Raw genomic sequence first — 18,574 nt, 5'->3', positions numbered from 1 at the left:
TTGCTCCACATTTGCTTTTGTGTATAAATGACAATATGATCTACCTGGATGTTCACATGACATTCATTTGAATTCCAGAAGCTGAAGTTTAGGGAACAGAAGGGTAGTGAGAATGGTCATGCTTGCTAATGGATGCTGACATGAGGTTATTACTGTACGCATTACTGACTGCGCTAAGCAATGAAATAATAAAATTAGCTCTTCAGTTGTCCAGGTATGGACTGAAATACAACAAGGTATTACTGATGCCTTTGGATGGCACTTGGCAAGTTACCCACAAGGACACTGGTATCACGAATGAGAGGGGCAGGAAACAGCACACCGCACCTGATTACGGAGGACTCCACGATGCTCAGCTCTGTGTCTGAGACCACAGTCTGGCGGGCCATGGCCTCTCGGGTGGCCAATTGTTTCTTTCTCAGGCTCTTCAAGTTGTGAGATGGGGACCACTCCTGAGAAGCAAAGACAGGCACACCTACAAGTGCTCAGTTTACTTCTGTCCAACAGTCTTTCCAGAACAGCTGGGCGTTCTCGCCACTGCTTGACATCACTTATTATGACTGCACAAGAATTTATAATTTGTTCTTAGGTTTTATCTATTCATAGCAAGGCTGAACAAATGCATTTTAATTAGTGCTTAAGGCCGATTTTAATACTCTACCCTCCACCTCCTTCTACTTCTAATCTTTAATGAGAGCTTAAAGTAGAAGAGTTTAATGACAAAGCTCTAACTTTTTGATGCCTTGTTTTTGGTTTCTTTTTTACAAAACGAAAATAATAAATGCAATTATGGTATCTTCTCTTCCCTACCTCTAGACGTCCCCCATAGGTGCACAGGGTGAGACGATCACATTCCTCCAACCATGGCTCACTGTCCTCCAGAGGCACCTCATATCTCTCATTTGATTGATTTGTTCTTTTATCTTCCCTCCTATTCTAATACATTCAATCTAATATCCTCTCATATGCATCAACTCTTCCCAGTAGTTATTTTACATGCCTGTATTCGTAACTTACATAAATAGGGCTTCGTCATATCCCACCCTGTTTCTAACTCTTTTCATTCAGCACAGGGGCAGGCCCATCTCCGTTGCTTCTGCCTGCTACCGGACACTCTGCGAGTGCATCCGCCAGCCTGTAGTCTACCTGTTCTCCCAGCAGAGAACACCTTGATCGCCTCCAAACTCTTGGACAAACAACACTGCAGTCAATAGCCCCATGGAAGCTCCTTTGTGACCAGAGGCTAAAGAGCTGGCGCCCAGGGGATGTCTGTTTGCCCAGGCGCTGTCAGTCTGCCCTGCCTCACCAGTCTGCATTCCTCCCCGCAGTGCATAAGGATTCCTGCAACCTGCACTACACCCTCATCTGATGCCATCTGGCTTCCCAGTTTGTTAGTTTCAAAGTTACATCCTGGTTATTTTATGGTTATTTTATTTTGCCCATCTCTAAAAACTGCTGAGTTTGACTATTTCTTCATATGCTTGTTGGCCTTTTAGGTTTCTCCACCATTCGTGACCTGTTCATGTACTTGGGCCCTCTTTCTACTGGGGTTAGTCTTTTCACCGTGTATGTGCAGGAGTTCCCATAATCCTAACTCCCTATAGGGATTAGTCCTTTGCTGGTTTCAGACATTGGCAAATTTCTTTTTCCAACTTGTCTTCTCTCTCTCTTTTTTAAAAGAGACTGAATTAATTAATTAATTAATTTGACAGCGTGCACAAGTAGGCAGAGCAGCAGGCAGTGGGAGAAGGAGAAGCAGGTTCCCCGCTGAGCAGGGACCCTGATGTGGGACTTGATCCCATGACCCTGGCATCATGACCTGAGCCAAAGGCAGGTGCTTAACTGACTGAATCACCCAGGTGTCCCCAACTTGTCTTCTCTATTTAACTTTGACATTGGGGTCCTTCATTGAATAGAAAGCATCAATCTTGATTAATTAAATACATTTTTTCTTTTTTTGCCATTTGGTTTGAGCTTCTGATGTCCTTTCCTGCTCCAGAACAGAAAAATATCTTCCATTTTTTACTATATTAATTATATAGCTTTATATTTTTACATTTAGGTCTTTAATCCCATGGAGCCCACTTCTGAATATGGTATTAGGTAGAGATCCAGTATTTTTCTCCATAAAGTGAGACCATTTTCTCAGTATTGTCCTCTCCTTTTTTTTAAGGTTGATGTGGCTCTTATGACCTTTATTCTTTCACAAATCTTTTTACGTTTACCATGTTTAAACATGAATATGTTTATCATGTTCCTTAAAATATCGAAGTAAAAGCTTAACTGGAATTGCACTAATGCAATATTTGCTTAACCCATCCAGGAAAATAAGAGTTATCGCCAGGTACTTAGATCATCTTCTTTCTCTCAACACACATTTTTAGCAAGGAAATAAATGATAATAATGATTTCAACTCAAGCTAAAGAAAAATATTCACCACATACCGAACATGCCTAGATACACTAGTTGTTCAGTTGTAACTTACCAAAGCAGTTACTGCCGGGAAGTTTTTGGACATTTCTCTAAGAATGGTACAAGTCCTCACATCCCATAACTCCAGGGGTTTATCTTTGAATACAACTGCCAAATACTGCCTAAAATAAACATTATTAAATAAGCCCCCTTTTGCAAAATTTTTGCCATAAGTAATACAAATAAACAGTTAAGTAAATCAGAAAAGTCACATGATTTATTCTAAACACAGACCATATAAATTAATATTTAGTTCTCATTATTAATAGTCATTAAGAAGGTAATGCCCTAAGATGACCTTTGAGAGCCATAGAGCCACAATTAAGCAAGGAGCCCAGGTCAGAGGAAAGAATGAAAAAAGGCACAAGTCGACATTTCACCAATTTATCAATTTATAGTAACCGTCCCAAGGCTTCATTTTCTCATACATGACATGAGAACACCACTACCTATCCCAACGGATTGGTGTGCAGGTTATGGTAAAAATTAAATGAAAAGATAAAGGTTTTCACAAAGTTTCTATCATGCTGACACTGAGGAAATGTGACTGAGCAGGAAGATCCCTATATACTCAGTGTACCGAAGGCCTTAGGTTCTCTCGCTCAGGACAAAGTCTGCCACTTGATAATTATGTGGCCTCAGATAAACCATGTAATCTTTTTGAGTTTTATTCTACTTATCTTTATAATGGTGTTCATAACATCTGTCTTACTCCCTCACTAAATGCTCTAAGAATAAAAAAAGGGAGGAGGGAATAGCACACATGAAAGAATTTTATATATCATTATGGATTATACAAAGGCAGTATGTTACATTTTTTATTATAGCTAACATAAAGGCATCTAATGGCTTATATGTAAATAACTAATGTAAGACAGAATCCGGTAAATGCTACAAAGATTCACTATGAAAGAGGAGACTTATTTTGACAACTGGGCAATGGCATTCTAGGCAGAGTTACAAATGTGACAAATGGCCAAGACAAGAAAGGACACAGAGTGGGGGAACCTGCTACCTGAAAATGTAGAGCACGTAAGAGCATTCACCATGAGAAAGAAGATCGAAGTGTGAATTTTGGATCGCATTATGAATATGCCATGCTAGGTTGTACAGATATTCACTCTGCAGAGAACAGTCGATCACTGAAGGTTTTAAAGTAGGGGGGATAAAGTGCTCAGTTGCCTTAGAGGTATTAACATAGCAGGTGTGTGTAGAGTCAAGACTGACTGGACACAGAAGAGACTGGAATCCAAATAATTTGAGCAATTCTCAAACCCTGTATCTCAAGACTCTTTCACATTTTTAAAAATTATTGAGGACCTCCCCCAAAGAACTTTTGTTTATGTGGTTTATAACAACTGACATTTTTCATATTAGAAATTAAGTCTAAAAAGTTAAAAACTATCCTTATTAATTCATTTTAAATTAAAAAGAAAATAACTAGCAAGATGGTAGATTTAAATATAAGCCACATTGATAATTATACTCACTATGAATAATTTAAACACTGCAATTTGAAACACAGATGACCAAATAGGAAAACAAGCCCCAACTACATGCCTTCTAGAAGATACCAACTTTAAATGTGAAGACATAGATCAGACACAAGTAAAAGGTAAGAAAAAGATATACTATGCAAACACTAATCCAAAGAAAGCTGAATGGCTATAAAAATTAGAAAAATCCAACTTACTTCTGAATAAAGAATAGTACCAAAAATAAAGAGGACATTTCACAACGATAAAGAAGTCAATCAAAAGGACATAACAAATAATACCAGATATGTATATACCTAATAAAAGAGTTTTAAAATACCCAAAGCAAGAACATGAGCTCTTCAAATAAAGCCCAGAATAAAGTTCATTTCAACACTCATCATTCGGTAATAAACAGGAAAGCAGGCAGAAAATCAGTATGAGATCTGAATAACTACCAACCTATCTAAACTGACATTTATGAAATATTCTAATCAATAACAGCAGAATACACCATCTTTACCAGTGCATATGGAACATTCACTAAGACCACACACAGTCTGGGCCATATAACAATCTTTTAAATTTAAAAGGACAAAAATAACATAAAATATGCTCTCTGACTCTAATGGAAACCATAAATTAACAGAAAGGTATCTGGAAAACCCCTAAACATTTTGAAATTAAACAATATCTATAAATATTTCATGGACATTTAAAAATATTATAAAGTGAATTAAAATGAAAACTCACCATATCAAAACATGTAGGTACAAAGAGTAGTGCTTATGTGACATTAAGTGCTTATATTAAATTTTAAAGAAAAGCCTTAATTCAATCATCTAAAGTTCTATCTTAAGAAACTAGAAAAAGAAAAACATATTAAACCAGAAGCAAGAAAAAGAAAAAAAGACACCTATGGCATTCAATGAAAAGAAAATAGAAAACCACAGAGAAAAATGAGAGAAACTAAAAAAGAGTTTCTTTGAAAAGATCAATAAAACTGACCAATATAATTTACTGATATGAGGAATAAAAGAGCCATCAATCAGATGAAACTGACCTTAAAAGATTAAGAGAATACCATGAACAAGTTTTTAATCAATAAATTCAACAATTCTGATGAAATGGACAGATTACTTGAAAGACACTAACGAAACTCAGTGAAGAAACCATCCAACCAAACCTTAACAGTCCTGCAGCTATGAAAGAACTGAGTACGCGCTTAAAAACTGTTCCACAAAGCAAGTTCTAGGCCCAGGTAGGTTCACTGGTGAATTCTTCCTATTTCAATAAGGTATAATACCAATTCTACACAAACTCACCCATAAAAAAAAAGAAGAGGAGGGAATATTTCACAACTCATTTTACAAGGTCAACATTATTCTGATTCCAAAACCAGCGAGGATATTACATGAAAACTGGATCAATATGCTTCGTGAGCACAGATGTAATAAAATATCAGCAAATCAAATCTAGTAATATATCATCACCAAGAAGAACTTATGCGAGGGATGGAAAGCTGGTTTAATATACAAAAAATCGGTCAATGTAATTCACCCCATTAGGCAACCTAAAACAAAAATCCATCATTATGAGGATGTCCCCAAATGCAGAAAAAGCATCTGACAAAATCCATCAGCTATTCAACGATACAAAGTTTCAGTGAACTAGGTATAGAAAACTTCCTCAATGTAATAAAAGTCACCTACAAAAAAACCTACGGACATATTTAATGTTCAAAGACTCAACACTTTTGCAGTAAGATCCAGGAATAGAACAAAGATGTCAGTTCTCATCAGCTCTATTCAACATTGTACTGGCGGTCCTACTCAATATAGCACAGCAAGGGGGAAAAAAGGCCTACTGTCTGGAAAACAGAGATGTAGACGAGCCTTTACTGGCAAACAACATGGTATGTCTACAGAGAAAATACTAAAAAATCAAGAAAAATGCAATTAGAAATAATAATTAAGTTAGCATGGTCATGAGGTCAATACCAAAAAATTAACTATTTCAGTATACCAATAATGAATAATTGGTAACTGAAATTTAAAAAAGGAAAAAATACATGTATAATAGCACTGAAGAAAAAAAAAACAAAAAATAATTACCAAATGACAATGAAGAAATAATTTCTGAAAGGCATTAAATCCCTAAATAAGTGGAACAATACACCATGTTCACGAATCACAACACTTGTTAAGACGTCAATTCTTTCCCACATTGGTCTATGGATTCAAAACCCCAGGAAGCTTTTTTGGTAAAACTGATAAGCTGATTCTAAAATTTATATGGAAATGCAAAGATCCTAGAAAAGCTAAAGCAATTTTGAAAGCTATTTTAGAGAGCTTACTCCTTCCTTCTTTGTTCTTCCAATTGGTTTTCATCCAGTCTCTGTTTAATAATCTTGCTTTACATGTACTTTCCCTTGGAATGAAAAACTCAAAAACTTACTGAAATTAAAATAGGTCTAAATTATAAACAAAGAAAATCAGTTCCTTGATTCAACAAACCCATGTTGAGATAGAAATGCATATGAATTTCACTAGATAACAAAGCTTCTTGGTGACAGGCATTTACATCCCTACTGCTACAGCAGAACGAAACAGCATTACTGGTTTTACCAATATAATGAAATATTTTTTTTCATTTTACTTTATTTCTTTTCAGTGTTCCAAAATTCACCACACCCAGTAAAATATTAAGATTCATACAAAAGTTATCTCATCTTTCTAAGAAGTAGTAATTAAAAGCAATAGCAGTTTAATTTTGTGATCAAAGTATTTTCTTGGGAATGGCTGCAAAGCACCATTTACTGTCACTAAGAAATTCTATATGCATTCTAGCAGAGTCCTCCTTTCTTAAAGATTAAAAAATATCCTTAAGGTTCTATTGTAGTAACACCACAGATTTCTTTTTGGTTCACACTTACTTCAAATGAGATACTTTAATCATTTCGATGGGTGATTCATCATTGCCTCGTTCACCGCGAAAAGCAATGCTCCTACCTTTAATTGCAAATATTAAAGAAAATGTAAAATATCAGATGAAACATCTAAGACACAAAAAGCTATACACACCAAAGGAATCTGATCAGTGCTGCCTCTACTCTCCCATTCATTCTTCTACTTGCTTCTAAGCTCTTTCAAGTAATCTAAATTCAAAACGTATTCTCAAAAGCATCATCCTTGAAGACCAATAATATACTACTTGTATTCAAATATCTCTTATAAAATGATATTTTCCTTTGTTACAGAGTTTCTTGAATATTTTCAGTGGTTTCTTTCAAATAGTTATATTTTAGAAATTCAAAAATACCAATTTCCAGAGTTTCAATACATCTATGGTAAAGAAATGGTCTACTGGGAAACGACTGGTATATTTAAAGTTACAAAAACACTCCCATGCTCATAAATACTAACCAGCAGGGAAAACACTCTTTAAACAGATATTTAAGATTTTCTCTCCCAGGTACAAATTGCTCAACTGAAATACTTTTGAACTGTTCCTATCAAAAGGTCTCTACACACTGAAACTAGGGAATGATAAGAATTAGCTAACTACCAAAGAAGCTAAACGGTCTTCTCTAATTAAAAAAGGCAAATTCTACTTTACGTCTGAACAAATACATTTTTGTAACTTTTCCCACATTTTTATTTACATTAAGCAAAAGAAAGCACGCTCAATTCAGTGACAGTTGAGTGCCTGCACGCCTCCCCGCTCCTCAGTGCTGTCAAATGGGGCCCCTGTTCTTACTTGCCAAACACCCGCATCCTTTCCTGAACATCCTTGTAAGACAGGCTAGAAAAGTCTATAATCTATGAACTCAAATATCCCACTTAAGCAAGTTAATAACTATGACTTATAAATTTGTTGCTTAAAAATAAATCTGTGAAAGAAAGATTTTAATTTATCTAGCAGGTCTGAGCGGATTGGAAAAAATAAAAAGGATTTTTTTTTTTTTTTTTAAGTGAATGATACTAGAAAACAGCAGTTTGCCCCTGGGCTACCATGTCATCAGAGAGACCCCAATACAGGGCAGGTCACTTCCAATGAGACCAGAACAACACTGGACTGATTTCAGTGGGGTTAATTCTTGAGGTTTAGTAACATACTCAGTAAGTAAGAACAACCATATCTTGGAAATACATATTGAGAAAATAACTTGATTTACTACACACACGTGCACACTCACATATATCCTAGGATTCAAACTATCTACATATATTCTTATTGCTACACCATTTTAAAGAAACTCACTACAATTTTGTTGCAAATTCTATTTGAAGTCATGCAGGTGTCATAATTTGAAACTCTCACCTTATTCTATCTCAAAGTTCATTTTGAAATTCATTGAGTTGTAGGTTTTAAACAATTCTGAACAAGTTACTTTACTGGAATGCCTCCTCCTGGAAAGTCTCTACACTCTCTCCCTCTTTAGACAGAGACTATCAAAAGTTTTAAATTTGAGCTCTTAAAGACAATCCTTACTTAAAAATTTATAAAGGTTTTCCTAACAAAGGCCAAAAGTTTTAGAAGAGAATCTAACAAAGCCTACCACAAAGATTTGTGTTAAAACCGTGCTTCTGGTTATCTATAACAATGTACTTAAAAGTAGAAGTGATACCCTACGTACTTATGAATCTGTCTGTTCAGGCTAATGGTACTCCATTTGCCATGTAACCAGGTTTACACAATTTGCATACAAACAACAACCAGGAGACTTTTCAGGGCAATTATTACAGAAAAACAACAACAAAATGAATATACAAAGAGGATCTAAAAAAAAAAAAACCTTCCAAGTTGAAAGAAAGTTTTCTGGAATACGTTCTATACATAGCAACATCTTTGATCAATATGACAACCCCTTTCCAGTCTTTTAGTAGCCTAAATACACGAACCTGTCGGAAGATCCACCAGCTGAAGTTCATTTCTCACTAATCCCATATTGTTCGGTGTTGAAGTAGCAAAGGAAAGAAAACCAGTCAAACTTGTCCATTCGATACCCCTAAAGTGAGAAATTAAATAAAGTTCGGTCAAATACCCTTTTTTTCTGAGCAACTTATTTGAAAAATAAGTTTTTCCTACAATCTAAATTCTATTATACAAGTTAATTAAGAATATTAATATAACCTTTCATTTGAGACTAAATTACTATATGTTTCCAATATACATATGAAATTATTTCTAATTAAAACCACTTTATCTCCACATGTCATGGGGGGGCGAGAGAGTTTAGTTGCCAGGATTCACAGCAGCATTAACATGACTATCAAAATCTGGCACAGAAGAGAGTCACACATCGCATTAGTGTTCAAGAATTCCATTCCTTAAGAAAGAGTGGTATTAAAATATTCTGAGCCCGACTGCTTAAAAAGATGGGTACACTGAGGAATTTATCAAATTTCCTATTTGGTTAGAGGGAGAAATTCCTGAAGTAAACAATTCAAACTGAGCAATGAGATTTGGAAGTGGCTGACAATTCCAAAGGGTGTCTTAATTAGAGAAAAGCACAAAAGAAAAATCTCAAAGAAATGATGACAGGACAGCAAGCAACCTATCAACCGATGCCTGGGAGTCTCCTTCATGAGGATTGATAGCAAGTGAGTCTGCAGTTTCTCCCACTGACGTTAACTACAGTGTTAACCACCATGGCTTGTGGAGAATGGAGGCCGGGGGTGGTGTTGGGGGGGCAGAGAAGGAGACACAGGATAAACTGACCATCAGAGTCAAAACAAAAAGGAGAACACTGTACAAAACCATTCTGTACTGTGCTCTCTACATAAGTCTGGCAGCGTCAGTCAGATCTGTGTACCCACAGACACCCAAGACATACTCTCCAAGACTTGTAGCTGCCAATCTACACACCTATGCTCTATAAAGTGACGCCATGATCTCTGGACACTTAGAATCCTCGCCACCCATTCTTCATTATTTTTAAAAATCTATCTGGGGGGCGCCTGGGTGGCTCAGTGGGTTAAGCCTCTGCCTTCGGCTCAGGTCATGATCTCGGAGTCCTGGGATCGAGTCCCGCATCCGGCTCTTTGCTCGGCAGGGAGCCTGCTTCCTCCTCTCTCTCTGCGTGCCTCTCTGCCTACTTGTGATCTCTGTCAAATAGATGAATAAAATCTTTAAAAAAAAATCTGTCTGGAAAGTACCTAGTGTATACACATGACTGTGCAAGGGCTCCAGGACTACCACTGTGAACGATCTGACTGCTATCCTTCTGCAGCTTATGATCTAGGAGAAAAAAGGCATTACACCAGTGCGTCCTGGACTCCCTATTACAAAAGAACTGGTACAGAGTTCAATCAGGACTTTTAAGAGTAGCACAGAATCTGGCCTCCAGGGCCCGCTGAGACCCAAAGGGCGAGTAGGGTGTTGCCTAAAAAGCATGTGGAAATAGTGTGGCTGAGAAACACTGCACTGGGCTGCATTCTCTTTGAAGGGAGGTACCACATCTTGCTTCTCCAGCACGTGAAAGGCACTTAGTAAACTCTGTTGGATTTAATGAATGATGTCCGAGGAAAGCCTTGCACTCCTCCTCATGATTTTTAGTGTCACACATACTCAGCCTGCTTTCCTCGCTGCCTGTAAGACAAAGACATCCGCTTTGCCAGGGACAGAGCACAGAACAAAACATGAAGTGGCTTTTATTTGTAATGTGGCACTATTAGCATGCCGCCTTCCAGCAGATTCCAGCAGCAGCTTCCGTATCTGAGTCCTACTGGTATCTGAGTCCTACTGATCGACTTGAAGAAAATAAAAGTCAAGTGGGACTTCAAAGATTAGATAAGGGTGGGATTATCCCTCTAAAGAAAAGAATGAAAACTCTTGTCAAACACAGCACCCACCCAGGGCTCTCAGAATTAGAAAGCTATTGTCTGGGTTTACCTACCCACTGAGATCTATCAAAAAACTCCTGAGCACAGCAGCTCATTTTAGGACTCGATATAGGATCGCTCTGTTGGATTCTGAACTAGTGAAAAACCGTAAGCGTAGACTGTCAGCAGGCATTTGTGGTTCTGACTCCCACAGGTTCCCAGGCTGGCCCTGCTGGTTTCTCCTGCGGCTGCTGTAGATGCTACTTCTCCACCCTGGGGGGCTGCAGGAAGCACCCACCTCTGGAAGGCCTTGAAGTTCTATAATTCTATGAAACTAACCTCTGCAAATTTATAGACAAAACAGAGATTATTGTACTTTGCACAAATCAATTTACTAAAAGCAATACTGAGTCAGTCAATGTTCTGATAGCCCTGTAAACTGCTCTTTTAGGAAGTCTGACACTGAAAAGAGCATTGTGCTATATTATTGTAAATTTAGCCTACTGGAAAAAGACACAAACTAATAATCTAAAAAAGTCTAATAATCTAAGAAAACCTCCACATACCATTTATTTATTCCTCGGTATCTTCCACTGGATTATAAGCATCAAAGGTTTTGTTTACAGGAATACAGAAGCTGCTCAGTAGGTATTTGTAACACCAAACTGACTAAAGCACATGATTCTGAAAACAACCCACAGCAAAACCAGCCGCAGTTAGGCAGTCAGTCCCTGCCCAGGCATACGCATAAGATTCAAGTATGTGGGTGATCTTTAAAAAACGCATTTAGGGGGCGCCTGCCTGGCTCAGTGGGTTAAAGCCTCTGCCTTAGGCTCAGGTCATGATCCCAGGGTCCTGCCCGGGCTCTCTGCTCAGCGGGGAGCCTGCTTTCTCCTCTCTCTCTGCCTGCCTCTCTGCCTACCTGTGATCTCTGTCAGATAAATAAATAAAATCTTTAAAAAAGAAAAAAAAAGAAAAAAAGCGTTTAGTACAAAGTAAAGGCAACCTTTTTAAAAGCTGACCTTAAATTTGCATATAAATATCTAGAATATGTTGGGTTTATTGCTAATAAGTTCAGCAATTTTTATGACACATCTGTGAAATTTTCATAATGGCTTTTAATTGTAATATTATAATCACATTAATTGAAACACAAAGACGGCAGGATTTCAGCATCCTCTTGGGCATCATCTCTGAATATAAAATGTGAATTATCTTCAAAATGGCAATTAAGAGGGAAAACTCACATAAAAAAATGGAGCACATTTGTGTGATCATTCACAACATCAGCCTTTGTAGCACATCCGTTATTTCGTATCCCAAGTAACACTATAATTTCAAGTATTACTCAATAACAAATATTATCACAGCATGCGTAATGCGTAAGTCATGTATTTAGTGACATCTATCTACCATCTGAATGTTCCAGGAAAACAAATCTTATTTAAAACTAATAGCTTGCTGATAAACTCGCTATTGAGTCTTTATTAAAGACTTCAGTGTTCAGAAAAAAATGAAAATGTACTTGATTTTCCAGAAGCAGGTATAAATTTCTAGCATGAATCCTGGCTCAATCAACATTTTCATTTCATTGCCAAAATGTGCCTGAGGTGCATTTTTTTAGCTGGAGATATAGCAAATGCACTTTAAGTAGAAAGGTCAGTTCTGAAGCCTGAAAGGCCCAGATTAAATTTCACAGATTACAATACTGAGTTTCTTCTATAAATTGGGAATAAAACTAGTGCCTACCACATAGAGGAGTGGGGAGTCAAAGAAATGGTCATGCAAAGTATTAACACTTAACATGTCCCCAGAACAAGTACTGACTAAATGGAGAATTTGACTGGTGGGTGTTGGACACAAAAGCAAACACTATACACCAAGCCAACGGTGAAAGGAAATGTTAAGAAAAGCAATGTAGGGGACCTGGGTGGCTCAGTGGGTTAAGCCTCTGCCTTCGGCTCAAGTCATGATCCCAGGATCCTGGGATGGAGCCCTACATCAGGCTCTCTGCTCAGCAGGGAGCCTGCTTCCCCTCACTCTCTGCCTGCCTCTCTGCCTAATCGTGATCTCTCTCTCTCTCTGTCAAATAAATAAATAAATCGTAAAAAAAAAGAAAAAAGAAAAAAGAAAAGCAATGTAGACAGGAAAGAAAGGGAGACAGCAGGTAGCAGCAGTGGCAGAAGGGTCTCATGGAGGAAGAGAAAGATGAGCAGTCTGACATGGCCCAGACACAGACCTGTGTCACTGCACCCAGGGGACTAGTGACTCTGAAGACATTAGGACGCCACGCAGAAGTACTCAGGGAGCTACTGGAGGGCTCGGGAGGAGGTGGAGACCGACAGCTACCTGGGCTGCACCACAAACAACGTACTTGACAGAATAAGGCAATGAAGACTCTTCTGGAAATTCCATCACAATCAGTTGTCCTACTTAAAGGGTTAACCTTTCCCCATCCATAAAATACAATTACTCAGAATAAAGTATTTAGGAAGGATTAACTACGAATTTTAACATGTGCATAGACCTGTGATTATATAACGTACAGGAGAGAAAATGTCCTTTCTTGTACGTTTGTTAAAAGATCACCCAAAAATATGGGAGATGTAATAAATTTATGTTATCACATGTAACTTCACAATCCATCATGGCTAGAGCAAAGGAAGGGGAGCAGCCCCGCCACCAACAAAATAATGCTGTGGAGACGCAGGGGCTTCCAAACCAAGCAACCTTCTTCCCTCAGCTCGCACAGCACTCATCAAACACAACACCTCAAAATGAAACTAGAAATGGTATCCAGTTGGGTCCTTTTCTCACGGTGTTTAAACAAAGAACAAATGAGATTAGTTAATAATTAACATGACTTCATTCAAATTTGTCAGGAATAGTCCTACCAATGGATCTTTATAAAAATGAAAAACAAGCTATCGGGGCACCTGGGTGGCTCAGTGGGTTAAAGCCTCTGCCTTCGGCTCAGGTCATGATCTCAGGGTCCTGGGATCGAGCCCCCATCTGGCTGTCTGCTCAGCAGAGAGCCTGCTTCCTCCTCTCTCTCTGCCTGCCTCTCTGCCTACCTGTGATCTCTGTCAAATAAATAAATAAAATATTAAAAAAAAAAAAAGAAATGAAAAACAAGCTATATCCATCTGAACAAAGGAACACAGGGACAGCCAGTGAGAAAATATCCTCGACAATCAGATGCCGCAATAGAAGTTAGACAAAATTTTCCACTGCATGATATCCTTTTACAAAGCAAACAATTAGTGTTCAGACTTGATTAACATAACCATTACTTAAATGTGAATATTTATTATTCAAAACTTTTAGGCAAATAATCACCACTGCATAATGTTCAATGTAGAAAAGTGTCCCGGAACTTCTTTCCAGTATGCTTTGTTTGTGATCTCAACGTCACAATGCATACTCACTTGACTTCACAGGAGTGGACACTTAACTCCTTATGCAGCAACCCACTGGTGAGGTGGTACACCAGGACAGAACCGTTACCTGTACCTATCAAAACGATGTAAGAGAATAGAATTACTCAAGCCGTAGTTCCAGATCTTTCCCAAAAGTCTTTTCTCAAGATTTTAATAATTTTATAAATTTATCTTTTATAAAAGGGACTCAAGCTATGTGTAAGAGTGAATTTCTCTGTCTACTCTCTTTTCAAAAATGGGCCTAGTCTCGTGTGCTCTGAGATCTTCCTAAATCCAGGGACAGATTTTCACGAAAGACTTCAATATCTAACTCAATACACATAAAATTTGAAGAAGCACTTTGCTAAGCTTTTTCACACATGGGAACTTCTACTTTTTCAGATTTGTAATGTTTACAAGAGCCAGTCCTCAGTCCTCAGCAGAACTCAGAAACCAGATCTTTTCTATTTTTCTTTCCAAAGATTTTTGTTTTGTCTTCATATTCTAAAAATCACAGAGATGGTCAAGTGTGGTGGTTAACTACGGATTCTGCAGTTAAACTAGCCCGAGTTCATGCTCTGGCTCTGTCTTACACTCGTACAAATTACTTGCCCACACTAAATCTGTGTTTTTAATTCCTTTAATATGGGAATAACAGAAAATCTACTTGCTGAAGAGTAAATGAGAAGACACAGTTCAAACATTTACTCTAGTACCTGGCACAAACTAAGCACATGTTTATCACTATTTCTATTATTGTTGTAATTCAGTTTGTAGTTATTTTATGTCTAAAGCTTTTCATGGCCTCAGGTAGAGTGTGTGTCTATAATTTAATCTGGAGGAACACGGCCATTCTTGGAAAAGTAATGTTTTAGTCCTTAAAATGTTTTTATAAGTTAAGCAAGAAAGTGAACGGTATAATTGCTTGGACAATCACTTTTTCACTGCACATGACTTTAAAAAAATGAATGGATTCACGCAGAATGACAGAATGTAGAAATGATAGAATAGTAATAGAGATAAAAACACTAGGCAAGTTCCAATTATAGTGTACCTGCTGCTAAATGCTTCATTCAATATTTTACAGAACTATTCTAGAAAAATATAGTATTATACTTGTTTACATTTATCTATTCCACAGTAATAGCTTCTATTACTGAGACAGTATCTAAAGAATTACTAAAACTTTTCAATTAACAGATCATCATAATAAAATGATTTTTGCATTCAGCAAGCTTTTTGCTTTTTGAGGGGGTTGGTTTTTTGGGGTTTTTTTTGAGAGAGAGACAGCATGCACGCATGTTCGCACACTTGCACAATGGGGGGGGATGAAAGGGAGGGGTAGAGGGAGAAAGAGAGAGAATTTTTTTAAATATTTTATTATTTGACAGAGAGAGTGAGAGAGCACAAGCAGAGGGAGAGGGAGAAGCAGGCTCCTCGCTGAGCAGGGATCCCAATGCGGTCTCGATCTCAGGAACCATGACCCCAGCTGAAGGAAGATGCTTAACCAACTGAGCCACCCAGGTGCCCCAAGTAAAGAGAATCTTAAGCAGGTTTTATGAATAGCACAGAGCTCTATGCAGGGCTCGATTCCATGACAGTGAGATCATGACTTAACCTGAAATCAAGAGTCAGATGCTTAAATGACTGAGCCACCCAAGTGCCCCTACATTCTGTAGGTTTTAATGATGCCGAACCTGTGATCTAATATTCTAGGGGCTCCACAAGGAGCAGTTAATTCCATAGCGGAACTCTGACTCTTTGCCCTAGTGAGTGCAAAAATTTAGGAACTTATTTTATATTTTTCCTTTTTACTTTGTGATTATACTAAATTCAATAAATGACTTGATCATCACACTATACAAGTAAAATACTGCTTATTCTACAACAGAAATCTCAGACCCTGACTTAGCTCTCAATTATCTAGCTATGGCAAGAAGTACTTTTCTCCAAGAAATTGACAAAATCCTAACTGACAATTTAGGTATACTGACACTGTATATACATATACTATAATGTACATTAACAAATTTCAATTAAAATTTCTCTAAGAGGTTTAATATAAGTCAATAGTTTCTAAAGCAAAAACTAAATATTTATCTGCATTTATATAAATCTGGACACATGTACACACAGACTACCAAACTTTAAAATGCAAACCACTTTCAGAAGACAGTAATGGAAAAACTGGGAAAATCAGAATACTGCCAAAACCGATTACTCAAGTGAGCCTTTAGTACTCATGAGTAGGTTGTTAGCTAACTGAGACCTACTAGCAACAAAATAAATGTGGATGAGGCTTTCATTTTAGAAAAAAAAACCAAAACAAAAAAAACCCACAAATCACGTTATAGACCTAGAGAGAAAGCCAGAAGCCAATGAACAGCATCTTAAGAAACAATGTTGACAATTTCAAATGAATATACTACTTTTTGAAATTTTTGAGAAATCCATTTTAACCTTCTGTACATAATAGCAAATAAAATTTGTTTTTTATCTATGAATAAAAAACATCTTCCTATAAAGGAGATTAGATTACTCACATTATTATGAAATTAATGTGACAGGAGGTTGAAACCAAGACCAATTTTCTATCAATAATATAAAACTATGCAATTTCAACCCAAAAGGCAAATCTTAAAGAGACCATAGCCATTTTAAACAATGTTCAATATACAATTCTTGGCAAATGAAGAACATTGCTATTACTAGACTACTAACTAGGACTTAAAAACACAAGGAAGCTGGATTTAGCATCACGCAGAGATTATTCTCCTAACATTTCAGAAAGGTACCCATTGTGGTCAGTATCTCTATCACCCAGTGTCAGGTGGATGAGTTAATACTGTGATGAGTGAAGTCAGTCAAGCAGAGAGAGTCAATTATCATATGGTTTCACTTACTTGTGGAGCATAAGGAATAACACGGAGGACATGGGGAGATGAAGAGGAGAAGTGAGTTGGGGGAAATCGGAGGGGGAGGCAAACCATGAGAGACTGTGGACTCTGAGAAACAAACGGAGGGTTTTGGAGGAGAGAGGAGTGGGGGGTTGGGTGAGCCTGGTAGTGGGAATTAAGGAGGGCATGTATTGCATGGAGCACTGGGTGTGATGCATAAACAATGAATTTTGGAACACACACAAAAAGATTAAATTAAATTAAATTTTAAAAAATTTAAAAAATAAATAAAAAGATGGGTGGATTAAAAGAAAGACAGAAAAACAAAAGAAGAAAAATATTTTCAGATGAGTATATATATGATTTCATGGGGCCTCTTCCTCCTTATCCTCATATAAAGGATTTTCTAATAACTACCAAACTCGAATGTCTTATAAAACAAAACAGGCACGAAGGATTAAGAGAAGAATAGATCCAATACTCACCAACGGCGAGCAGTGGCTGATACACCTTGATGTTTTTGGTGGTCAGTGGCGGGCACATACGGATGGCAAACTGCGGGGAGGGCAGCCCTGAGAGCAGTCCCGTCAGCAGGAAGCGGAGGTGCACCTCCTGCAGAATGGGGCCTTTGGGATGCTCCTCCCCAGCAATGGCACTTTGTCCTGAGGGGTGAGCAAAAGTACAGATATACTTATTACAATGTATTCTGAAATGTAAAGAAAATTGCACCGGCACTCCTCTTCAGGTCTACAAGGTATCCGGTGGCACTCCAGGGGCCGCAGCTGAAGAATGGCTCTGTACTTGGCTCTAGGATGGAAATGCACTGTCTGCCACCTCAAATGACATATTACTCTGGAGGACTGCTGTCCAGAATTCAGGGACTTTTGTCAGCTAAAGTTCCCAGTATGAGGCACCAAACAAGGCACATCAGGGGACCCAGGTCAGAGACCAGCTCCTGGGGAGTGGCACGCTGCAGCACTTTCCCACCTTAACACCCGCCTTTCTAAACGGTTGCTTTTCAATCTAATGCACTTTCTAAACCATACATAACACTGGTGATCACCAACTGTAGGTTCAAGGAACTCATTTAGGTTTCTAATAAGAAATCTTTTCAATGTGTCAATGTAATTACAAAATCTAAGCTTTATAATTAAATACTTCATACATAAAGATATCAAATAAATAATATATACAACATAAATTACACATAAATAAGAATATACAAATACATAATATAAAGAATATATAAGTTCACTGTTGATAGTTAAATCTTAAATGGGCATTATTTTCAGATACAGCGATTATACTCAGGTTATTAAATTTCAAACTGAAAGGCTTCAGTAAAACCATTCTAACAAACCGTGAACATGATGAGTACAACAAAACCCAGACCATTCACTAAAAAGGGTATACAAATTTTCTGCCTATAAACCATTCTTGAATACTGGGATATAGCTGTCAAAAATACATAATAAAGGATACC

The 18,574-nt window shown here is 37.6% G+C and overlaps 1 protein-coding gene across 1 annotated transcript in view; it reads right to left on the bottom strand.

Annotated features, from left to right (window-relative positions):
- The window catches only part of LOC111144896 (WD repeat domain 11), a 58,558-nt gene that overhangs the window by 23,335 nt on the left and 16,649 nt on the right, over positions 1-18,574 (bottom strand). Inside the window, exons 10-15 of the mRNA XM_022499482.1 lie at positions 17,577-17,753; positions 14,204-14,288; positions 8,853-8,959; positions 6,884-6,959; positions 2,487-2,595; positions 328-452 (exon numbers count right to left, since the gene is read on the bottom strand). Of these exons, the coding sequence (XP_022355190.1) occupies positions 328-452; positions 2,487-2,595; positions 6,884-6,959; positions 8,853-8,959; positions 14,204-14,288; positions 17,577-17,753 (679 nt within the window). The remainder of the gene's footprint in view (positions 1-327; positions 453-2,486; positions 2,596-6,883; positions 6,960-8,852; positions 8,960-14,203; positions 14,289-17,576; positions 17,754-18,574) is intronic.

Source organism: Enhydra lutris, unplaced genomic scaffold, assembly GCF_002288905.1.
Source record: "Enhydra lutris kenyoni isolate GAN:26980312 unplaced genomic scaffold, ASM228890v2 scaffoldscaffold12, whole genome shotgun sequence".
Taxonomy (NCBI): domain Eukaryota; kingdom Metazoa; phylum Chordata; class Mammalia; order Carnivora; family Mustelidae; genus Enhydra; species Enhydra lutris.
The sequence above is the reverse complement of the archived record's forward strand: the minus strand, read 5'-3'. Positions and strand labels throughout refer to the sequence as shown.